This window comes from Cricetulus griseus, chromosome 2 (assembly GCF_003668045.3).
Source record: "Cricetulus griseus strain 17A/GY chromosome 2, alternate assembly CriGri-PICRH-1.0, whole genome shotgun sequence".
Taxonomy (NCBI): domain Eukaryota; kingdom Metazoa; phylum Chordata; class Mammalia; order Rodentia; family Cricetidae; genus Cricetulus; species Cricetulus griseus.
In genome coordinates, this window is record NC_048595.1 from 412,538,225 (window position 1) to 412,561,079 (window position 22,855).

General features: G+C 42.8%; 1 protein-coding gene across 1 annotated transcript in view; it reads left to right on the forward strand.

The window, feature by feature from the left end:
- Positions 1-22,855, forward strand: part of LOC100760504 (aldehyde oxidase 3) — an 85,607-nt gene that overhangs the window by 21,449 nt on the left and 41,303 nt on the right. The window contains exons 9-20 of the mRNA XM_027396933.2: positions 2,164-2,308; positions 3,075-3,167; positions 6,918-7,069; positions 8,789-8,882; positions 11,849-11,958; positions 12,567-12,751; positions 13,593-13,755; positions 14,047-14,139; positions 17,112-17,281; positions 17,839-17,953; positions 18,293-18,415; positions 21,177-21,273. Of these exons, the coding sequence (XP_027252734.2) occupies positions 2,164-2,308; positions 3,075-3,167; positions 6,918-7,069; positions 8,789-8,882; positions 11,849-11,958; positions 12,567-12,751; positions 13,593-13,755; positions 14,047-14,139; positions 17,112-17,281; positions 17,839-17,953; positions 18,293-18,415; positions 21,177-21,273 (1,540 nt within the window). The remainder of the gene's footprint in view (positions 1-2,163; positions 2,309-3,074; positions 3,168-6,917; positions 7,070-8,788; positions 8,883-11,848; positions 11,959-12,566; positions 12,752-13,592; positions 13,756-14,046; positions 14,140-17,111; positions 17,282-17,838; positions 17,954-18,292; positions 18,416-21,176; positions 21,274-22,855) is intronic.

Here is a 22,855-nt window from a genome sequence, read left to right on the forward strand (position 1 = left end):
TTTTTTTTTCCTTTTTGTTTGGTTTGGCTTGGTGTGGTTTCATTGATGCTTATATCTTCAAAAAATAACAACCCAACGAGTTTTTATTATGTGGCTTATAGCTATTGACAGGTGTAGTGTGTGCAATTCAAGGCACCATTTTAATTATTCATTTCTGTATAAGTATCCAGAGCAAACATTTTAAAAAATATTTCTTTATTTTTATGTGTGTGGGTGTTTTGCCTTAATGTATTATCTGTACACCATGTGTGCAATGCCCATAGAAGCCAGAAGAGGGCGGAAGATCTTCTGAAACTAACTACAGATGCTAGTCAGCTGCTGTTTGGTAACCAAATTCAGTAACAACAGTGACATTGTTCAGGATTTCTTTACGTCTTTCTAACTATGACTTAAGTGACAGCATCTGCAGCTTTAAGCTGCAGACAGGTGTGAGAGCACCCACCACGGAGCATTTTTACACTACACCATACACTCCTGAGACAATGTCAAGGAAGAATGCAAATCGTTTACTCTTCATTATAAAACTGTTTTGACTTTAGAACCCCTAAAGTGTGTTGTGGGGGTAGTGCCAGCAGTGCTTAGACTCTACTGAGAAGTGCTGGCTTCACCTGATGAGAGCCTATGGGACATTTTGGCATCAGAGTTTTCTCATGGGCCCAGGAACTCTCCTGTCATCATTCTTCCCTACTCCACATACAGACATAACTTAATGCAACATTTCCAGCAATAGAGAAGTTTTCATTTAACCAATCTGCCTTTGGTGACAACTAGTTCCCAGCAGCCTTCTGCCAGGATTCCTGTAGGAGAAAATTTCTCAGTGAGATGATCCATTATAACATGGAAATTATACCAAAAGATCTTCCCTGTGGATGTTCCCACAAAGAGCAATCGTGTTTTCATAAAATATTCTTACAAGGGTATCATCAAAGTTCATTTGACACAAATTAAGCAATTCTATCCCGGCTTGAGAAATGATTGCCTAATATTAACTGGCAGAAACTGTTGAAGTCATGCTTCTTCCAAATGCCCAGAACTCCAGTTTTAGAGGACACCAAGCAAGGAGCCTGCTGTCCTGGTGTTCATGTCTTCTTCACTTTAATGATCTGGGTCACTTTGACAAGGCCACATCTCTAATTTGGCCCTTGTTATATTTTTTCTTTGGTAAAACTAGATGAGTTGTTGTCATGTTTTCTCGTTCTTTCCTGCTCACTGTAAAATAATGCCAAATGTGATTTCACTTAGTAGGGTAGAAATTATTTTAGACAGAAAATAGAAGCATATTAAATGATTTCTGTATCAAATCAGAACAGAGGGCACAGGAAGTCCACAAGAGACAAGAAAGGAAGGAAACTAAAGTTGAGTCTGCTTGACTAAGCATAAAATTATCCTTATGAATATTTATTTCACAGCCATTTGTTTTAGAGAAATTGAGGGAGGAAAACCTGAAGAAATTCTCCATGTTAGCAACTGAGACATCCAATCAGTAGCTTTTAAGTTCTCAGTCTTGCTTAGGACTCCATAGACATCAGTGAGGGGTCCCACTGGCTTTAAAAAGCTTGGCAGTCTAGGTTTTCATGTGTTTGTGGTTGTTTGGGATTGGGTTGCTTTTTGTTCTTCAGCAAAACAGCCTTGCCCCATACTTCAGAGACCACAGAGACCCAAATGACATTCATACATCATCCTTACTTTTCACACACATCAAGACAGACATGAAGAGAGTCCAGAGTTTGCCTAAATTGATCTGGGTACTTAGTAGCCATGCTGGGACTAGAGCCTGGGACTCCTGTTTCCTGTTATATTCAGCATGATTCTCTGCCTGGTAATACCACATAAAGTTCAGCCCACATGTGCTCAATACCCTGCTGATAGTCTATCGTCATTGATAGTTGGGTCTACAGTCATTTCTTTGTTTGGGAAATTGACATAAGATTGTGTGTGTAAGACTCTTGTTTGTTTATGCTAAGACCTCACTAAAATCCACTTCATTTTTTTAAGCTATAAGAGATGAGAAACATATTCAAAGGAATTAATTATGAGTTAAGACATAAATGACTTGTCTTTGTTTTGTTATCCACGGTTCCTGTCTGTTCAGTAGTTAGCTGTGACAAAGTCTGTGTGTGTTTTGTCACTGACATCTTTGTTGTCTGAATTTAAATACTACAGAGGATGGCAGAGGATCCCCAAAGGACAATTCTGACTTTTTGTGGAGAGAAGACTACCTGGATTGCCCCAGGAACCCTAAAAGACCTCCTGGGACTGAAAAAGAAGTACCCCAGTGCTCCACTCGTCATAGGCAACACCTCTGTCGGTGGGTGGCAGAGAAGCAGTTCCTCCTTCCTGTGTGGAGACCCAAACTACTGAAAGGAGGAGAAAGTCATAGTATTGGTCACAAAGCAGAATCTCAGCTGGGGGCAGGGTTTCTTTCTTTGGCTCTGCTGATGGCCAGCTTGTTACAGAGTGACCTTCCTGATTCACACAGCACTTTGGCCTTTCATTCAAACTATAGAATGTGATTAGATTGAAAGGTGGGGAGGTTAAGATTTTTTTCTGGCACCAACAAATTAGTAAAACTGATCTTTGTCTTACTAAGTTTTCGAGGATAAGATCTATAGATGGTAAGCCTCAGTGAGAAAGGAGAAACAACTGAGAAGGACAATGGGTTTCCTTTGCCTTGGTCTTATTTCATTTTAATGAGTTCTAGGTCACAGTTTTATTTGCAAAGTGAAATTAAATGAAATCTAGCTGGTGTGTTTTCCCCTCTTCCTCCTCCCCCACTTCCTCCTCCTCCTCCTCTTCCTGTTCCTCATCTTCCCCTTCCTCCTCCTCCTCTTCCCTCCTCTTCCTCTTCCCACCCCTCCTCCTCTTTTTGCACTGAGAAAGAAACCTGGAGTATCACCCATCTTAGACAAGAGCTCTCCAATTGAGCAATATCCTCTGCTCCCTTCACTTTTTAAACCTTTGGTGCAGAGGCTCTCTGGGTCCCTGTTCCTGAACCACCAGGATTATGGGCTTGTGCCACCAAGCCCAGCATGTCTGATTTTATCCCCAGTTATGATAATTCTTCTCTCTTTTAGGGCTTGATTTGAAGTTCAAAGAAGTTTCCTACCCAGTCATCATCTCTCCTGCCAGGGTCTTGGAATTATACATAGTGACTAGTACAAAGGAAGGTATGTTCTCATCTCTTTAACAAGGTCTCTGTGCTGTTCTCATCTATTCTGATGAGGTCCATGTGCTGCCGATGGTTTGGCTAGAGAAAGCAAAGTCTGTTTGACACTGAGGAGGCCACAGGCTCATGAGATGGGAGGAAATCACACTTGGCACTACAGTGCTGAACCACGACTGATCCTTTGTAAAGAATATCTTCTAAATTTAGAAAATCCTGAAAAAGTTTGCACATCCTGTCTTAAGATTCAACTTTTTCTACAGAGAACTGGGCCTCAAATAATGTTTGTTGGTTTTTCAGACAGGGGTTCTCTATGTAGTTCTGGCTGTCCTGGAACTAACTCTGTACACCAGGCTGACCTCAAAATCACAGAGATCCACTGACCTCTGCCTCCTGAGTGCTGGGATTAAAGCTGTGCACTACCACGAGCCAGCTTCATTCTGCTACTTGTATGGTCCTTGGTTCTCACAGAGACCCTTCCCTTTTATCTTCTCTCTGGCAGCTGAGGAAATAGTTACCTTGTCCCTGTCAGGTAGCACACAGCGTTTTCCCAGGCAGGAGCCTCAGTTATCCTTTCTTCATCACAGGAGAACCAATTCCAGAGAAAACTGCACAGCTATCCAACAAGGAGAGGCTCAATGTTTCTTTCTCATAATATAGGACTCAATTCTGTGACAAGTGAGTGAAATAAAACCATTTCTAAACATTCATTTTCTAGATATTTAGTTTTCAAGTTATTGAGTTTCTTGCCCGGTGCCAGGCACACACCTGTGAGCTGTCAAGTCAAGTCTCCTGTGAAAGACATGGTTAACAACATAAGCAGTAGATGTGTATGGACATTTCAGAGGATGCTGTAATGACTGTGCCATTTGTCATTCAAGTTTCTTAAGTCTTCAGTAGAATCTTCTTCCACAGCTATGGATGCCTTCAAAATGGAGCTATTTTAGGATCATGAAGTTTTGTTGCTTTTTAAACTTTAATTAAAGAGAATCTGGGATTTATTTTAAGGAATGGAAAAATACAAGAGTAAGTAAGTGTTTAAGAGCTACCACACTTGGGTATAAAGGTACAAGCACTAGATTGAGAACCATTTGTATCCATGCTCTTCTCAACACCTTGTGTATTTTCTATTAACAAATGGGTTCAGGGAGGGAAAGGAATTTTTCCTTTAATGTTTTTTGAGCCAAGTTTGGCAATTCACATCTGTAATCTTCCCATCTGAGAAATTTGTGGAGAATTTCCACAAATTTGAAACAAGCCTGTGCTATATAGTGAATTCCATGACAGCCTGGGCTCCAGAGTAGGCCTCTCTCTCTCTCTCTCTCTCTCTCTCTCTCTCTCTCTCTCTCTCTCTTCCTCCCTCCCTCCCTCCCTCTCTCTGTCTCTCTCTCTGTCTCTGTCTCTCTCTGTCTCTCTCTCTCTCTCTCTCTCTCTCTCTCTCTCTCTCTCTCTCTCTCACACACACACACACACACACACACACACACACACACACACTGCTTTTTGTCTTGTACAAGCAGCTAGTGCAGAAAGCATGTGTTGTGCTGGGGGAACTCCTATCTAACCCATATATTCCTAGCAGGACTTGTACTTGGAGCAACTGGAAAACTGCAGAGAAAACACAGTCGCACACGCTAGTGTCGGTATTGCTGTCTTCACCTTTGGTTTCAATGTTGCTGAGTCAAATCACAGCTCTGAATCAGGGGAATTAATTATCTCTCTGTCTTTATCTTACCAATAACAGATCCTCATGTCCTAATCTCTCTTTCAACAGCTGCTGAGTTGTAAATAAATTCATGCTTTGTAATCTCCATTGGCAGAGATTTCTGTTTAGTCAATGATAAATCACAGTCCAATGAGCGCAGGTCAAGAAAGTTGATATCCCAAGTTCAATGTGGGATAAAAAAAACAATGGAGAGTAGAGAGGTGGACAGGTGGACAGGTATCGTTTTTTCTAGATGAATATTTGGACTCTTGAGTTTGGCTGTTTATTCTAAGTTAACCTATTGGGCAAAGAAAACAAAACCTTACTGAAGGGAATTCTGCCCATAGATGAAGCATCAGCCCCACCCATTCACACGATGAGACAGGCAAGCCTTGTTAGGCAAGAGCCTGCTTCCTGCAGATTCTTCTGGCCACAGCCCTTTTGTGCAGCTTGCCAAAACTGAATCATGAGCTCCCTCTGCTGAGTGTGTGCTGATAAAACAGAATCTAAAACATTTGCATTCGTAGACGCGTAAGCAGTTATAAATCGTAATGTTTCTATAGAAAGTCTGTGACTCTGATGCAGAGTGAAACAAGATATAATGTACAAAATAGAGATGTACTAGCTGCACGTTTCTGGTTTCCTGATGAGATTTGCAAGCATGGCTGCTGGTAGGTGACACTTCACAAGGACAGAAGTGTCATCAGGAGGTGCTTGCAAATACCTCTTTCCACATCTTCCTAGCACTTATGGTAGCTAAAATCACAGTATTTATTATTTGCCTGGTGATCTCTTTCCCTATCGAACGTTGATTTAAGAGGAGGCCTCATCTGTATTCTTTGCCCAGGATGTTGCTCACAGCAGGTGCTCAGAAACAGTTACTTAATGAATGAAGCAGGTCAGAATTTATTCAGGGTGTCTTTTAGGATAATGGCTCACTTGAGAATGATAGAACACTGGTCACATAAAAACAAACACAGGTTTAGTAATAAATAATAGAAATGAGAAAAGCAAGGCTAGAAAGATAGCTCAGTGGTTGAAACACTTGCCTCACAGGCCTGAGGACCAGAGTTTGGATTCCCAGAAATATAAATGCTGAGTGGGTGTGATGGTTTGCCTGTCATCCCAGCTGTAGAAGGTGGAGACAGATGATACCCAGAGCAAGTTGCCTATCAGGGCTATCCACATCAGCAAGCTCTGAATTTGATTGAGAGACCCTGCCTCGATGAACAAGGAGGAAGACTGATGGAAGACATTTCTAAAAATCCGCCCTTTGCTTTTACATGAATGCATGTTTCACATATTTGCTGGCACAAATGCAAACATGTCCACATGCATGCGGGTGCACATGCATGTGAGTGAACACACACACACAAATGGAAGAAAAAAGTGTGAAGGAGTATATTGAGAAAGAAATGGAATTCAGGTTCAACTTTTAGATGGGAAAGGTTTAGAGTAAACCAAGGAAACAAGGGTTGTGCAAGGCATCACAGATGCAGTAGTCTAAACCAGGTCTTCTCCCTGCCGGGATGAAGTTATCAGATGGTGAAGGCAGATGTCATACAAACTACATGAAAATTTACAGCTAGGACCAGTGCAACACAAGAAAGACACATGCTGTTAGAGAGGAAGGTAACAAGGCAGTCGACCAAACTGCAACTTGGAAAGGCATATCTGAGATCAAAAGGTAGGTAGAAGGCATCTGGTGGAGAGAGTGGGACCTCACTTGCAAAACACCAAAGACAGAAAACAGTGCCTGGGCCTGGGGTGGGGATGGTGGGGGAGAGGCATCAGAGAGCCTCCTAGATCCAGGTGATGGATGTCTTGATAGCAGAGAGCAGTGAACTGCCTTGATAGTTTGGTTGCCTTTTGGGGATCAAGTATTTTTTGTGCTTGTGTTTCTCCTTTGTACTTATGAGATTGTTGATAAATATGTGGAATATTTATTAGTGAAAAAGGTAACATCAAAATCGACTCTGGCTATCTTTCTCTCACTTTCCCCCTCATTGCCAGGCTTGCAGAATATTAACAAAGCTGTCTCCCTTTCAGGGCTGACACTGGGTGCTGGCCTCAGCCTGACCCAGGTAAAGGATATCTTGGCTGATGTGGTCTCCAGGCTCCCTAAGGAGAGGACACAGATGTATCATGCTCTCCTGAAGCATCTGAGGACCCTGGCTGGGCAGCAGATCAGGAACATGGCTGTAGGTTCTCTTCACCTTATTCTGGGTGGGGAAAGATGGCATTAGTCACTATTTCTCTTTCAGCTGCAGCCACCTGTGTTTTCCACATGGCTGAATGAGAGGTTGCTTCCTTCAGACTCATGTGGAGTAAGCCACATAAACGGCCAGGTTAAATGAAGAGATGGTGTCTCCTGGTTCATTCCCCATGACTTGGATACTGTCTGCAATTTTCTGTTAAGGATTTGTCTATCCATTCCCGAAAGCCCCCAAAGAGGTTCTTGGACTTGTTACCTTATAAAGATGGGTTTGTTGAAAATAACTAACCTGGTCACAGATATGAGTGAGAGCCACACAGTTTGCTCAACATCTTCTATGGTTCTATACTGCCTCTGTAATATGAAGATTAACATATTAACTATAAGTACAATGGCCTCATGAATAACATCAACAGTAAGTAATGTATCATTGCTAGCCCTCCATCTCTCTATATGAACGATAGGGATAGTTCAGTGGTAGAGCATCCACCTTGCATGTGCAAGGTCCTGGGTTTGACACTCAGCATAACAATAAAAGAATTACTGGATTGTTTCTCCAGTCCAATCTAAATCTCTGCTGACTGTGGGTGTGTTAGTTAGGGTTTTATTGCTATGAAGAGACAGCATGACTACAGCAACTCTGATAAAGGAAAACATTAATTGGGGCTGGCCTATAGTGTCAGAGGCTTAGTCCATTATCATCATGGCAGAAAGCATGGCAAAGTGCAGTCAGACATAGTGTTGGAGTTCTACATCTGGAGCCACAGGCAACAGGAAGAGGCAGTGAGCCACGAGGCCTGGCTTGAGCTTCTGAGACCTCAAAGCTCACCCCAGTGACACATTTCCTCCAACAAGGACATGCCTACTCAAACATGGCCACACTTCTTAATACTGCCACTCCCTATAGGCCTATAGGGCCATTTTCATCCACACTAGAACAGTGGATTTGTGTTTTGGATATCTTTTGTGGATCTCGTAATATTCACATTCTGAGTTGCCTGTTTTGGGAAGCCTTAGTATCCTTATTGGTCTTCCCATCTGTGGTTCACCATCTGATGTTCATTTTTTACTGGTGGAACCCTCAGTTGTGGTTTTTCCTGGGAGGTAGATTGCTCAGAGCACAGGGGCCTGCCACAGGCCACATTTCCCGTGCCATATCTCACCAGAATCTCTCAGTATGCTTCCAGCCAGGACGGGTTCCATAAGGCTTGGCTGGAAGTAGACAAACCTTTTCCACCCTGAAGATGCCACTTGTCTCAAGATGTTAGCTGGTCTCTTCCTTCAAACACTCCAGGCCTCAACAACGTCATTACCCTAAACACGCCTGCCCCTTCTATGGCCCTCACACTCATAGCCCCACCCTCCTACCAAGAGTTATAAGCAATCTGGTGGCTTTGTTCAACCATTTCCTGTCTGCTGTCACTCAAGCTACACATGCATAACTGCAGAATATTGACCTCATCCATAAATCCCAACTTCAGCTCCTCCCTGATTGAGGTGGTTTTCACTGCCTTACTTTCTTTTTGTAAGTAATTAGAATAAAGTGATAAGTCATTGCTGTAAATATCTCAGAATTTTCAAGAGAACCTGGAACCATACTGGCATGTTCTAATCTAATTGATGAATTATCCGAAAAGAAATGCTATCCTGTCTAATTCAGCACTCACAGCAAAATCCCTGGGTTACTTACTAATATTTCTTTTAGTCCTTAGGTGGTCATATTATCAGCAGACTTCCGACCTCTGACCTCAACCCTATTTTGGGTGTAGGCAATTGCATGCTCAATGTTGCTTCAGCAGGTGAGTTACTGAGCTCCTTCTGGGTACAGAGGAGAGTTTCCCAGATACTGAGCATAGAGATGTGGGTGAAAGAAACTCATCATTCACACCATTCAACCTAGTACTGATGATTCATTTTGTTGTGGAAAGACCTAGAAGCACACACATCAGGAAGATAGCAAAATGGCATACTTTAAGAAATTGAGAATTGTCAATAAGTCCATTTCCACTGATTTATTCTCTGACTGTGTTAGGTATTATTAATTGTCAACCTGATGGGATGTATAGTCAATAAGAGACCACTCTTTAGGAACACTTGCAAGTTGGGCATGCCTGTGAATTAGGTTAGGTTAGGTTAATTGGGACAGAATGACCCACCCTAACTGTGGGCCACACACTTCCTTGGGCTTGGGTCCTGAACTGCAGAAGAAGGAGGAAACAGCTAAGCAGGGACGCACACTGTTGTCTGCTGACAGAGTATAGGTGCAATGTGATCAGCTATTTCAGCCCCCTTCCCCACACCTGTCACCTTGGCTTCCTGCCTCCCCACCTCGAGCCACATGATGGACTGGACCTTTGACCTATGAGCCAAAATAGCCCCTTTCTCTCCGAAGTTGCTTTTGTCACAGACACAGATCAAAAGTCAGAACACTGTCATTGGCTCATGTTATAGACACTGAATAGTGTATAGCAGAGTTTAGCCCTCATGGCTGTTTTGTCTACCTGGTGATGTGACTCACCTTGTCCTGTGCTTATATATTTAGGTTCCAAAGCAATCATTTACTTCCTCTAAATGCAAACATCACAAACTCACCACAGTACACTTTTGATCCCAGACATGGGCAGGATCATACATGCAGCCGTTCTCCAGCAGACTTGAACTGAAGTCAGCTTGATTCTGACTCTGACATCACTTTACCGTTGTTTTAGTTAGAGTTTCTGTGGCTGTTAAGAAAGACCATGAGCACAGCAACTCTTACAAAGCAAAACATTTCATTTAGGTGGCGGCTTATAGTTCAGAGGTTCAGTCCATTATCATGGGGAGTAGAGTATGAAAGCATGCAGGAAGACATGGTGCTGGCTACATCTTGATCAGAAGGCAACAGGAAGTAGACTCTCTGTCACACTGAATGAAGCTTGCACCAAAGAGACCTCAAAGCCCACCCCCACAGCAACACACTTCCTTCAACAAGGCCACACCTCCTAATAGGCCACTCCCTTTGTGGGCCATTTTCTTTCAAACCACCACAACAGTTTGCCCATTTACTGGTGAGCTCCAGGTGAAGACATCACAGGGCAATACTTATGGGAAAGGACACAGAGCTTCTAAGTCCTCTCCAAGGCGACCACTCTCCAGTCTCCTCTGCATGTTCCACCATGTGGACACAGTCTTTAGAACCTCCTAGTAGATATGAGGAACCCACTGGTGTTTGCTAAAGTATCATCCTATGATCACATGGCGGGTTCCCCTGGAACCAGCTCCCATCCTGAGGCCACTCAAATACCCACTAAGAGTCACTTCATTAATGAAAAAGATGCTTCCCTCATGCAGGAAATCCCCTGGAGTTTTGATATCAGATGTTCTTACCTCTCAGAAAATCTCACAGGCCTAAGAATTCTGTGTCAGCAAACAGACTCAAAAGGCAAAGGCTAAAACCAAACAGTCTCCTAGCTCTCCTGCCCAGAGCTCTAGAGCTCAGTGTCAGAGACCAGGGCAGAAGCAGGTACCGTGTGTGTGTGTGTGTGTGTGTGTGTGTGTGTGTGTGTGTGTGTGTGTGTTGGATCTAACTCATAACCTTGAGTATGCTAGGCAAACATTCTACCATGAGCTGGACCACAGTATACATGGGTCCTGTAACAGGAAATTTTATGGCAGAATCCACAGGAGAGGATCCATGATGATCACATGATACCCTTCATGATGTCAAGGGTTGCTAAGCAAGTCAGCACTGATGCTCACCTTGGTTCCAACAGGATAGGACTGGAAAGTAGTCCCCATGTGGTGAGACAAACAGCAAAAGAAAACTCTTCCTGGGCTACACATTACACAAGAAAAATCAGTCTATTTTCACTTAACTTTTGATCAAATACTGTATTTGTTAATTTGACCCAACACCCTTTCCATCAATCCTGCTCCAGAATGTCTGTTACCCCAGGGCACAGATCACATCCACCGTCAAAGGACAAAGATTCATCCTCACCCAGGATCAGAAAGAATACCAGCCTCTCCGCCCCCCAGAGTTCCCAAAATGTCACAAGGAAAAAAAAAAGTTTCACATTCCCCAGGTGGATTTATCTAGAAGTGTAATGTTTATTTCTGGGTCTTTGTTTTAGGATTTGGGTTTGAAATAATCACATGACTTTATGGTTGTTTCATGTGTTGAGGGACATGTCTGCCATCACCCATGCTTCACCTACTATTGTCACTGTTCTCATTAGTTATGTCTGCATCCTGACCATATCCCCTCAGACACTTACCATACCCCCTAATCCTCTCTTTCATGCATTCTCTGTCCACCCCACACACATCATCTGGCACTGTGTCCACATGTACACACGGATTCAGGTTGTTCTGCCCCTTAAGTCACACACTGTAAGCTGGGCAGAGTTTCCCACACACTGGATGACCCTGCCACTACAGCGAGAAGGCTCTTTCTCAAGTGAGAACCAGATCATGGGGTAACATGATGTTTCGGGTAGCTATTTTTCCACTTAATTTCCATCTTAGAACTTTTGTTTTGTTTTGGTTTTTGAGATAGAGTTTGTCTGTGTTACCGTTGCTGACCGGGAACTCACTCTGTAGAAGTCCAGGCTGGTCTTGAATTCACAGAGATCTGCCTGCCTCACCTCCTGAGTGTTGGCATTAAAGGCATGTGTCACCACTGCCCAGCTTGGAATTTGTTTTTAGATTAAGAATACCACTGGATATTACCAATAAAAGAGTCACAAAGTGATAAGCCTTTGATGAAATGTGTTTCCTTTAATAGAAGGAATATGGCAAATTCCTCTGGATGACCGATTTCTTGCCAGACTACCAGATGCAAGCCTGAAGCCAGACCAAGTGCTCATCTCTGTTTTTGTGCCCCTCTCTGGGAAGGTATGAGGTCACAAGGTTCACAATAGCCACTGGCATCTTTGGCTTTTACCCTGAAATAGCCTTGGTGTAGAGAAGCATAGAATTTGTAGCAAATTCCTTATGCATGCAGAGGTGCAGATAATTCCAGGTTAGACACAGCCAGCTCCTCAACAACATCTGGCAGCATCAGGACTTTGTACTATTCCTCAGCCAGCTCTCAGGCTCAGGACACTTGGATCCACAAAGCAGTTCAGTGTAGGTGAGGAGATTGCACTCTAAGGAGGCTTTATCATTTCAACCAAGATTTGTGGTGAAAGGCCGGTGGAAACATGACTGCAAGCTGCCACCAGCCTCAGAAGAGCTAAGTAGAATAATCATCTTAACGTCGTTTGGCCTTACTGTAGCAGGTTAATGTTTTCTTTAAATTAATGGTGATTACAGAAAAGCGCATGACGCGCCTGTGAGCTCTGGTTGTGGGGAGGGTAAGCTTAAGGGTAGGCGTATGTGATTGGTCACTGGTGAATATATGAATACAAGGGAAGGACATATATTTATTTATGGTTCCTCTCTTAAGACTGCTATAGATTTGAAACATTTCAAAGTAAACAGTCATTCTTCTCATTCTTCAGTGGGAGTTTGTGTCAGCTTTCAGACAGGCCCCACGTCAGCAAAACGCCCTTGCAACAGTGAACTCTGGGATGAGAGTCGTTTTCAAAGAGGACACAAGCACCATTACAGACTTCCGCATCTTATATGGAGGGTTGGGTGCCACCACAGTCAGTGCAAACAAAACCTGCCAGCAGCTGATCGGAAGGTGACTTACAAACGTTTGCTCTTGCCAAATAAGTCTTTTGTCCTTTGATTAGTGGCAACTGACATGATTGTCAAAGGGAAGGAACTGTGCCTTTTCTCTATGGAGTATAACATGTTGGAGTGAGCACAAGAAAAACAGCATACACAAAGACACTGGTGTATGATAGGATATTCCTGTGTGAGAAATAAATTTGAGCAACCTTTGTTTATATTTTAGGTTTACTTTGGCAAGTGTATCAGGCTTTTTCTTTGGGCCCGCCAACCAGCTCCCAAATCATGACACGGAGACTTTTTCTTAGTTTTGAATGCTCTGCCTAGCCTACGCACATTTCCGGCTACTCACTTTACTTAAATTAACCTGTTTTTCTTTATCTCTCTTTTGCCTCAGAGCTTTTTACCTTTCTTCTGAATATATTACTTTTACTGCATCTTCTGGCTGGTGTCTCCCTCATTCTCTCCTCTCTTCTTCTTCCTCTGATTCCTCCTCTCTCTCCAGCCTAGATTTCTCCTCCTATTTACTCCCTCTGCCAGCTAGCCCCATCTATCCTTTCTCTGCCTAGCTATTGGTCATTTAGCTCTTTAGACTAATCTGGTGCCTTAGGCAGGCAAGGTGAAACAGATGCAACACAATCTTTACACAATTAAACACATATTCTTACATCATTAAACAAAAGCAGCATAAACAAATGTAACACACCTTTACACAGTTAAAGTAATATTCTGCAGCATAAACACCTTAACACATCTTTGCCTAGTTAAAATAATATTCCACAACATAAATATTGGATACTTGTTTGACCCTGCCTATACTGAACTGGTTACATTCCTCTCCATGTGCCTAGGTGTTGGGATGAAGAGATGTTGACTGAAGCTTGCAGGATGGTTCTAGAAGAAATCTCCCTGCCAGTATCAGCCCCTGGAGGAATGGTGGAATACCGACGAACTCTTACCATCAGCTTTCTCTTCAAATTCTACTTAGATGTGTTGAAGCAGTTAAAGATGAGGGTAAAGTTGTGTTTGTCTTTAGGATGCACTGGGGAAGAGAGATTGTAGATGCTTCTCCAGCTTAAGGGAACACCGGGTGCTGACCTTACCATAGTTCTCCTTGCCAGCTACATTTCTGAGACTCATTCTGAATGAAACCTGAAGCTCTCCCTAAGTTCACTCAAACTTCCCCAAAGCAATAAAGACAAAAGCCAGAAGACTGTGCAGCAACAGACATTTAAAATCCTGTCTCTCAACTAAATCTCCACAGGAAGTACTTTCCATTAAAGAAACTATTCATCTTTGTTCTAGGATCCTTGTGGATACCCTGACATCTCCAAGAAACTCTTACATGTTCTGGAAGACTTTCCTTTGACTGTGCCACAGGGGATGCAGTCATTTAAGGTCAGTGCATTTTATGAGTGAACAGAACAGCCCAATGGGGCTGTGGCTGTCTTTTGACCTGGTTTTACTCTGAATTTCAAATTGCTCTGTGCTCTTTTAAGAAAGGTTCAGCTAGCAAAGTAATGATACATGCCTTTAATCCCAGCACTTGGGAGGCAGAGGCAGGTGGATCCCTGTGAGTTCAAGGCCAGCCTGGTCTACAAAGTGAGTTTCAGGACAGCTAGGGCTGCACAGAAAAACCCTATCTTTAAAAAAAAAAGAAAGGAAGGAAGGAGAAAAGAAAGAAAGAAAGAAAGAAAGAAAGAAAGAAAGAAAGAAAGAAAGGATTCAGCCATGGAATTATATTCATACTCAATAGTCCGTTAGAAAATGCAGTAGAATGGTAGATCCTACTGACGACAGCTAACAACTAAATCCCTAGAAATAAAACCAAGAAAAAATATGCAATGCTGGTGTAAAACAAACATTTAGACTACTGATAAACTTTTTCAATCAAAGCATAATTGAATAAAAAGTAACATAGTCCATAGGTAGGAAGACATCATATATAAAGATAACGATTTTCTCACAAGTAATGTATATATTAATTAAGTATAATTCCAATCAATGATGCTGACAAGAGTTTGGGAAATTTTGATTTTAAAGTTTATCTAGAAATATGGAAATAGGCATTCTTTAAAATCAGTAATGAGGAGTGGACCCAATCCTATCCAACCCTGAGACTGAACCCATAGCTCTACTAGATAAACATATAGCATTACACGATTAAACATCATAGCCATTAAAGGATTCAGAAATAGACCAAAAGATCAATAAAGCAGCACAGAGTCCAGAAAGAGAGCAGTAAGTGGGTCATCATTGAAAAGCAAAAATAAACCTCAAATAAACAATAAAATGGAGGGTTTAAGTAGAGATTTCTATGCGAGTCACTTTAAACACAAGAAACAAAGCCATATTCCTACCTTACAGTGAATGTAAAGTCCAAATTTATTAGTGTTTTAAACATTAGGTTAAAATGTGTGCAGACTCTTTTTAAGCCTGCAGCTGAGAAAGTCTTCCAAACAGGATTGAAACCCAGAAGTCATGGAGGAGAAGCCTGACAAATCCGACTGCATAAAAGAGAATGCATGAGTGATAAAAGATATTCACAACAAAGACTTTTACAAGTTAATAGACATAAAGAATTGGCAGATCACTGGGGAAAAATGAACTTTAAAACATTAAAATATACAGATCCTCACTCAGAATTTTTTAAAATGCATTTTAAGACAACTGTAAGATAAGTTTTCAGTGTATCAGACTGGAATAATTTAAAATTTTGATAGTGCCCAGGTCTCATTAGACTTGAAGTATTTTTCTACAAACACTGTCTCTCTTATAATAAAGTTACTGAAACAGAGCAGCCTATTTGTAAAGGTAGTGGGGGGCTCTCTGGGAGCCCAGAAGGGGGCAGCAGAGGTCTCCTGTGCTGTGTCCATTCATTTCATGCCCTAGTTTTAAGAGAGGCTCTTTCTAATGTGGTTTCTGGAGCAACTTAAGCACAAAGGGAGGCATGTATTAGTTCTTGTCATTCTCGGTGGCAGTGAATGCTTAGGTGGCTGCTGTCTGGATGTCACCTGGAGAGCCTTCTTGCCACAGTTCACATTACTTCTCTGAGGAGACATGAACGGACATCTGTTCACCCTGTGTAAGGAACCCCTGACAGGACAAAGGAATGAGCTCATCAAGTTTGGTGAAACCATGAATGGATTGGACTCACTCACAGGGCATAGGTGAGGGGTTACTTGAAGGTTACTTGTAGCCCCCAAACAGCTGTATCACCAAAAGATCCCACCTCAGCTGGGGATCAGCCCTCCTGACCTTCCCGGTCACTCACATGGAGCTCAGACAACTGCTTTCATCAACAACAGCCCTCTGTCCTCTGCTCCCATTAAAGAAGTCCACTCCAGGCCCAGCTCAAGATTGCCGTGATGGGCCTCTCTGTACTTAACCAGTAATGCAGATTTGCTTTTGAAGAATGTGTTAATTTTCTAGTGCTAGTTATGACAAAAACCCAAGCTACATAAACTTAAAAGGAGCTAAGGGTTATTTGGGTCATGGTTTCAGGCATTTGTACCTATGACTGATTGGCTCCAGTTTCAAGGAGACTGTGGTGAGGCAGACATCATGGCGGACAATGTGTTGTAGAACAAAGTTACTTACCTCCTGGCATCCAGGAAGTAATGATGAAGAAGAGGAAGAACTATGGTCCTGATGCTTTCTTCAAGGGCGTGGCCCCAGTGGTCTAACTTCCTTCTGCTAGGCTCTACCTCCTGAAGGCTCTACTTACCAGTATCACCCCAGGCTGGTCACCAGGCCTTCAATACACAAGTCTTAATTCAGACCTAAATTACAGAAGGAAACATGATAAAACTTTATACCCATCCATTGTGTCTGTCCTGTCACCTACACAGCTGCCTTTGGAAGTCCTGATGTGTCCTTCAGGGTTGGGGAAAGTGTGGACTGAGGAGTTAGGGTTGCATACACACATGTATGCACACACATATACCACACACACACACTTTTTAAATGGATATTATCTTAGTTTACAAGTTTAAAATGTTATTTCTATATCTTGAAGAAGCTACAACCCAAAGAACTTAAACAAATACTTAGAAATTTCTGTCTAAGACTTGCTAGAACTCTTGTCTCCAATTCCCTCCCACTAGAGACATTAGCTGCCACTGCCATTAGCTGATGACCCTACTTTCAATGGCCTCTCACTGAGGTCTATTTATAAAACACACAAGTTTCCTCAGAAAATAGGTCTCCTAGATGCTAGCTGTCACAAAATCAGTCTTTGTTCAGGTCAAATCCCAACTTGTTTCACCTTTATCACATGTGAGCATCTTCTATTTTGTACATGGCAGATCCTGCTGACAATGGCTGGTCTTGCTTAACAATTCATTCTGTGCTCTGTTCTTTTAACACAGGGTATAGACCCCCAGCAGCCCCCGCAAGACCCAGTCGGGCGTCCCATCATGCATCAGTCTGGCATTAAACATGCCACAGGGGAGGCAGTATTTTGTGATGATATGTCTGTCTTGGCAGAAGAACTCTTCCTGGCTGTGGTAACCAGCAGCAGGCCACATGCTAGAATCATGTAAGCAATGGTGGTGGAGTTGGGAGGCTTGGAATACCAGCAGGTACCTAAGGACATGGTTACCTCTTAGCAATGAATCCTACTCAACACACTTAAAACACAATCTGAACATGTATCTTGAAAACACACGAGGAAAGGGAACAGTGGGCATGGGAGTGCAGAAGAGGAAAACCCTGTTGAATGAGCAACTTTCATCTGAAGAACTTGCCATTGTTATCTGAGAATTTAATGAGGCAAGAACAACTTGCCTGCCTCATGGGAGCCCAAAAACTGTGATTCTCTCTGTCTTTTATGACTGTCTACCTTCAGAGAAGCCCAAGTTTCTCAAAGTGCCAGCCCCTGATCACTGGCCTGGGAAGCAAGCATAGACTCACCCTGGAAGGTAAGGTTAGTCTGTGCCCAGGGAAACAAGTGTCCTCTATCTCCCTCCAACAGTGTTTGTGGTAAGACCTCCACATCTGGACCTGCCTAGTTCATTTGGATCACAGGGAGTTTCTCGGAATCTCCATCTGAGATTTGTAACCCTGCTACACACTATGGTTTTGTTTCCTTTCCAGTTCCATTGATGCCTCCGAGGCCTTGGCATCACCTGGTGTGGTTGATGTGATAACAGCTCAAGATGTCCCAGGTGACAACGGCAGAGAAGAAGAAAGCCTGTATGCACAGGATGAGGTAGTGACGTAGATTGTCACACTGGCGCTTTCCATCCCCTCCTCCAATGACCGCAGACTACCCATCTGTGCTAAGCCTTGTTTTGTACCTGACTTGAGAAAGTGAGAACCAGCTATCTGGCATACTTCTTTTAAGACAAAGACATTGAGGCTTAGATACTTTGCTAACTTACCTGAGGCACATAGCCAGTGGCGGCAGAGGCACTGTTCACACCACCCTGCGCTCGCGCTACAAGTCGCTTCCCCACCATCCCAAGGCCAGCCCTTCTTCCTCCCTGGTTGACAAGACGAAGTCATCTTTCATTCTCTCTTGTGTGTCCTCTGCTCTGCTTCTCCTCAGGTGATTTGTGTGGGTCAGATTATTTGTGCCGTGGCTGCTGATTCTTACGCTCATGCCAAGCAAGCCACAAAAAAAGTGAAGGTTGTCTATCAAGATGTGGAGCCCCTGATTGTGACAGTTCAGGTAACTTCAGCATCTGCTCTCTCTTGGGGCCACCTGGCAGTGGGTTTTTGTAGAAAGTATGAAGGGTACTATTAGATGTTGCTATGCAGTACTTGGAAAATCCCTTACATGAAGCATCTGGCATGCACTCCAGCCATAACACATACACATCACATGTTGTTTTTTGTTTTTTCTTTTTTTCTGGAAGTTTCTTGCTGCCTTCCTCTTTCCTTCAGATACTTGGGGCTACAAAGGGGTCCTCTAGTCCCACCGCAGACCCCTCCTGGCACCACTAGCCCTGAGGACATCTGAAACAAACCCGTCTGGTTTCCCTAAATTCCAAGCTTGACATTTGAATCTTAGAAAGTTCTCCCCTTTGTCTCTTAGGTGGATTTGAGGATAATTAAATTTGGAATTTGTCTCTTAGCATCTGCCCGGGTTGCACCTGCCCAGGCTCTGTGTCATCTTTAAGTCTTCTGTTGCCCTACATGGGACTGGTCCCTTCCCCCTGAGTGTGGAGAAGATCATTTTGTTTCTCTTCACATTTTTCTAGGTTCTAAGGTAAAGTGCAGCAATTCCTTCTTGAGTTTTGTGGCAGGCCCGCTAGAGAAGGAAGCAGCACTATTCCCCAGGAGAGGGTCAGTGATGGGAATGGCTGCATTGCTTAGCAGACCAGACAGCCCACTTCACATTCTCTACTCCTATACTAAGGACAAATGAAGATTTATCCACAGATCCATGCAGTGGGGTCGAATATACTTGAGGTCAAGTGCTAATGAAAAATAGGAATGAGCCATTAACCTTACCACACAGGCTCGTTGCATCAGAATACACCAAGATAAGGAGGGTTGGGTACTGGTGGCGAGGTCAAAAGCAAAATCTGAAGGGAGTAGAGAAGGCACAGGTGGATGCCTTGATAATGTTTCTGAGTATGGCTCAACTTCTAACTTCCGTAAAACAGAGGATTAATAGATTAGCAATGTAAAGAAAGTGCACGTCAGCACAAAGGAAAATGTTCTAGGAACAGAAGATTAGCACCAACTGGAAAAATACCTTCAAGCCATAACATAGGAAACAAGCATAGTCCCTAATTGTGGAAATATTTCCTAGAAATGGAAAAGAAAGGAACAAATAGAAAAACTGAGCAAGTAGATACAAGTAGACAGACCACAAGAAGAAATTAGAAATGGCCAATGTGTGATCCTACTAATAGAAGAAGACTATTAAGAGTGGTAATGAAGCCGGGCGTTGGTGGCGCACACCTTTAATCCCAGCACTCTGGAGGCAGAGGCAGGCAGATCTCTGTGAGTTCGAGGCCAGTCTGGTCTCCAGAGCGAGTGCCAGGATAGGCTCCAAAGCTACACTGAGAAACCCTGTCTCGAAAAGCCAAAAAAAAAAAAAAAAAGAGTTGTAATGAACTGTCATTTTGTCATTTTCAACAAAAATACCGAAGTTTGACAACACTGAGCTGGTGAACTGTAGGAAAACAGATATTGTCTTTCTGAGATGAATACAAAACACAATAATAATCTCTATGAAGAAACATTTACCAACATCTATGAAAATTCTAAGCAAATATATCCTTTACCAGCAAGCTCAATATGGGATCTTCCCCAGGCTTAGATTGTTTACCTGCAAGAGAATGTGTTCAAACTTATTGTCTGCACCGCTGCTGGCAATAGTAAAACAATGAACACGAGTCCAAGTCTTGTCTGTACAGTGGAACTGTAGTTTAGCAAAGTGCTTGCCTAGCATGCAGGAGGTCTTTTTGAACCAACCAGCATGCACGTGCACACACACACACACACACACACACACACAGAGAGAGAGAGAGAGAGAGAGAGAGAGAGAGAGAGAGAGAGAGAGACAGAGAGACAGAGAGACAGAGAGAGAGACAGAGACAGAGACACACACAGAGACACACAGAGAGAGACACAGAGAGAGACACACATAGACACAGTGGAATTCTGTGGAGTTGTGTGTAGATTTATGAGCACATTCTCTATTCATGGCTACAGAAAGATCTCTAAATTGTACTGATAAATGAAAGGCAAACGTGTGCATAATGAGGTGGTTAAGAATATAAACTTCTGTGGATTTGTATGTGCACATATCTGGAAGAATACATAAAAACCTAACAGTGGGGCTTGCCTTTGGGGATGCACCCACACAGATGGAGGTGCCAATCTATGAAAATGCTATCTCACTTTGCAAACCTTGAAATGTGTTGCTTAATTTCAAAAAAAGAAGTTTTAAATATAGTTTGGAAAAAAAGTAAAAAGTAAACTATTCGCAAAGTAAAGAATCAAGAATACAACCAGATGAGATTTTGAGAGGACCTTGGCTAAATTAAGGAACTCGAGTTATGTGTCTCATTCTTGCTATTTGTCACACCCCTGAACACATCTGGCTGTGAGTGGAGGGTGGGGTGAACTCCAAAGCTACTGTAAGGGTTTAGGCTAATCTAGCATTAAGCCTCCTTAATGGGTTTCTTCTGAGGTTTAAAGAACACTGTGTCCTGAATTCGGGGCAGACTGATGTGCAGCTAGATAAGCAACTGGAGTACACCATGATCGTGTCTTCCAAAATGTGCCAGCTCAGAAGACAGGCGCTTAGCTGTCCCCATACTCACTGAGGCCCTAGCAAGTCATGTTTACCACACATGCTGTCCTGGGAAATTTTGAAATTGGTGATTATCATTGAGCATGGCTTTCAGTGTGCAGGATGTGGGAGTGACCACACTGAGTGACCTGAATAATACCTTTATTTGTTACCTCCACAGGACGCGCTGCGATATGAATCATTCATCGGACCTGAAAAGAAGCTGGAGCAAGGAAATGTTCAGTCAGCATTTCAGTGTGTTGATCAAATCTTTGAAGGTGAATTATCTTTGGGGGGGGCATGCAGGAAGGTGGTTGAGACAGGGTCTTACTTGGTAGCTCTAGCTGACCTCAAACTCACTTTATAGAGACCAGGCTGACCTCAGACCCCCAGAGATCAACCTGCCTCTGCCCCTCCAGTGATGGAATTAAAGGTGTGTACCATACACAGCCCCTTGAAGGTGAATTCTTAAGTACCTTCTGTTCTATCCTAGGAATTTTTAATATAGTGATACTCTGGCTTCTATAAAGTTGAAGTGATGCTTGGTGGTGTATCCCAGTACTCTGGATGCTGAAGCAGGCAGGAAGAACAGGAGTTTAAGGGCAGCCTGGGCTGGAGCATAGTGAAAGCTGTCCCAAATGCCAAGGGCAGGGAACACAGCTCAGTGACAGTACTTGCCCAGCATGCTCAAGGCTTGGAAAAACTTAATGAATCTTCACTCTTCTCATGAAGTGAGTAATGTGGGGAACAAACCGGAATATCAGACTCGGAGAAAAGTCTGGAAAAGAATATGGTAGAGCTTGATTTATTGGGGGAAAAAAACTATTCTACTTTTACAGACAATGGAAAATATTTGGTATCTTGCATAGGAAAGTGGCAGGTTCTCAGTTGCTATCTAGAACACCTGGCAGAAAAATTCAGATTGAAATAGGAAGAATGTGTTCATCAGAGGCCAGGTCAAAGGTCACCACAGAGCTCCAGGTTCGAGATAACTGATACTACAGGGCAGGAGAATGTAAGTGAAGATTTAGGCACTGACTAAGTGTGAACAGCAAAGAATCTAAGATGACTGAAATTGAAGATGTGTTGTCCAGCGGGAGAGGAGAGTGATTCTATTAGCAACATGGTAGACATCTTTGTAGACAGAGAGATGAGGGATCCAAGAGGAATCCAAGAGGCATTGACAGGCACTGTCCACAAAAATGAGATGGAACTCATTAGCAGTTAAGAATTCATGTGCTTAGGAAAGAGTGGATCTGGAGACCAGGTTTAAAAACTCAGTCTGGTCTTTAAAGGAGCAAAAAAAAAGTACCTAAAATCCATTTAGATATCCATATTCAACCCGGTTCCACAGGGTTTGGCATGACCTCCAGGTCAAATGGCCAAAATCTGAGGTTAAAGTCAAAATTGATACTGTCAAAAGAAAAACTTGAGACAAATTGAAGAGTTTAATTGAGCGAAAAATGAGTCTCCAATTAAGTGTCATGAGGAGTTCAGAGCACTCTGCTCCCATAGTGTGGACAGGAGGATTCATAGACAAGTGGGTACAGAAACCAATGAGTTGGCCGTTTCTGATTGGCTGGCACTCAGCTGCTGGGATTAACAGACTACAAAAAATCCAACACACTCATGAGTTAGGTTGAAATTCGTTATTTCAAGTATGGAGCCATTCTGGAGCCAAATTTATTTTGAAGTAACAGTGCTACAGTAAAAGTTACAGTCACCAAACACTCAACAAAAGGAGAGGGCGGGAAGCAAATGGGGCAGAGAATGAGAGGGGCGGAAACTTCAGCGACCATCCACTTGTCATGAGTTCATTATTAAAATTTCAAACCTGTTTCCCAGAGAAGTGATGAACAC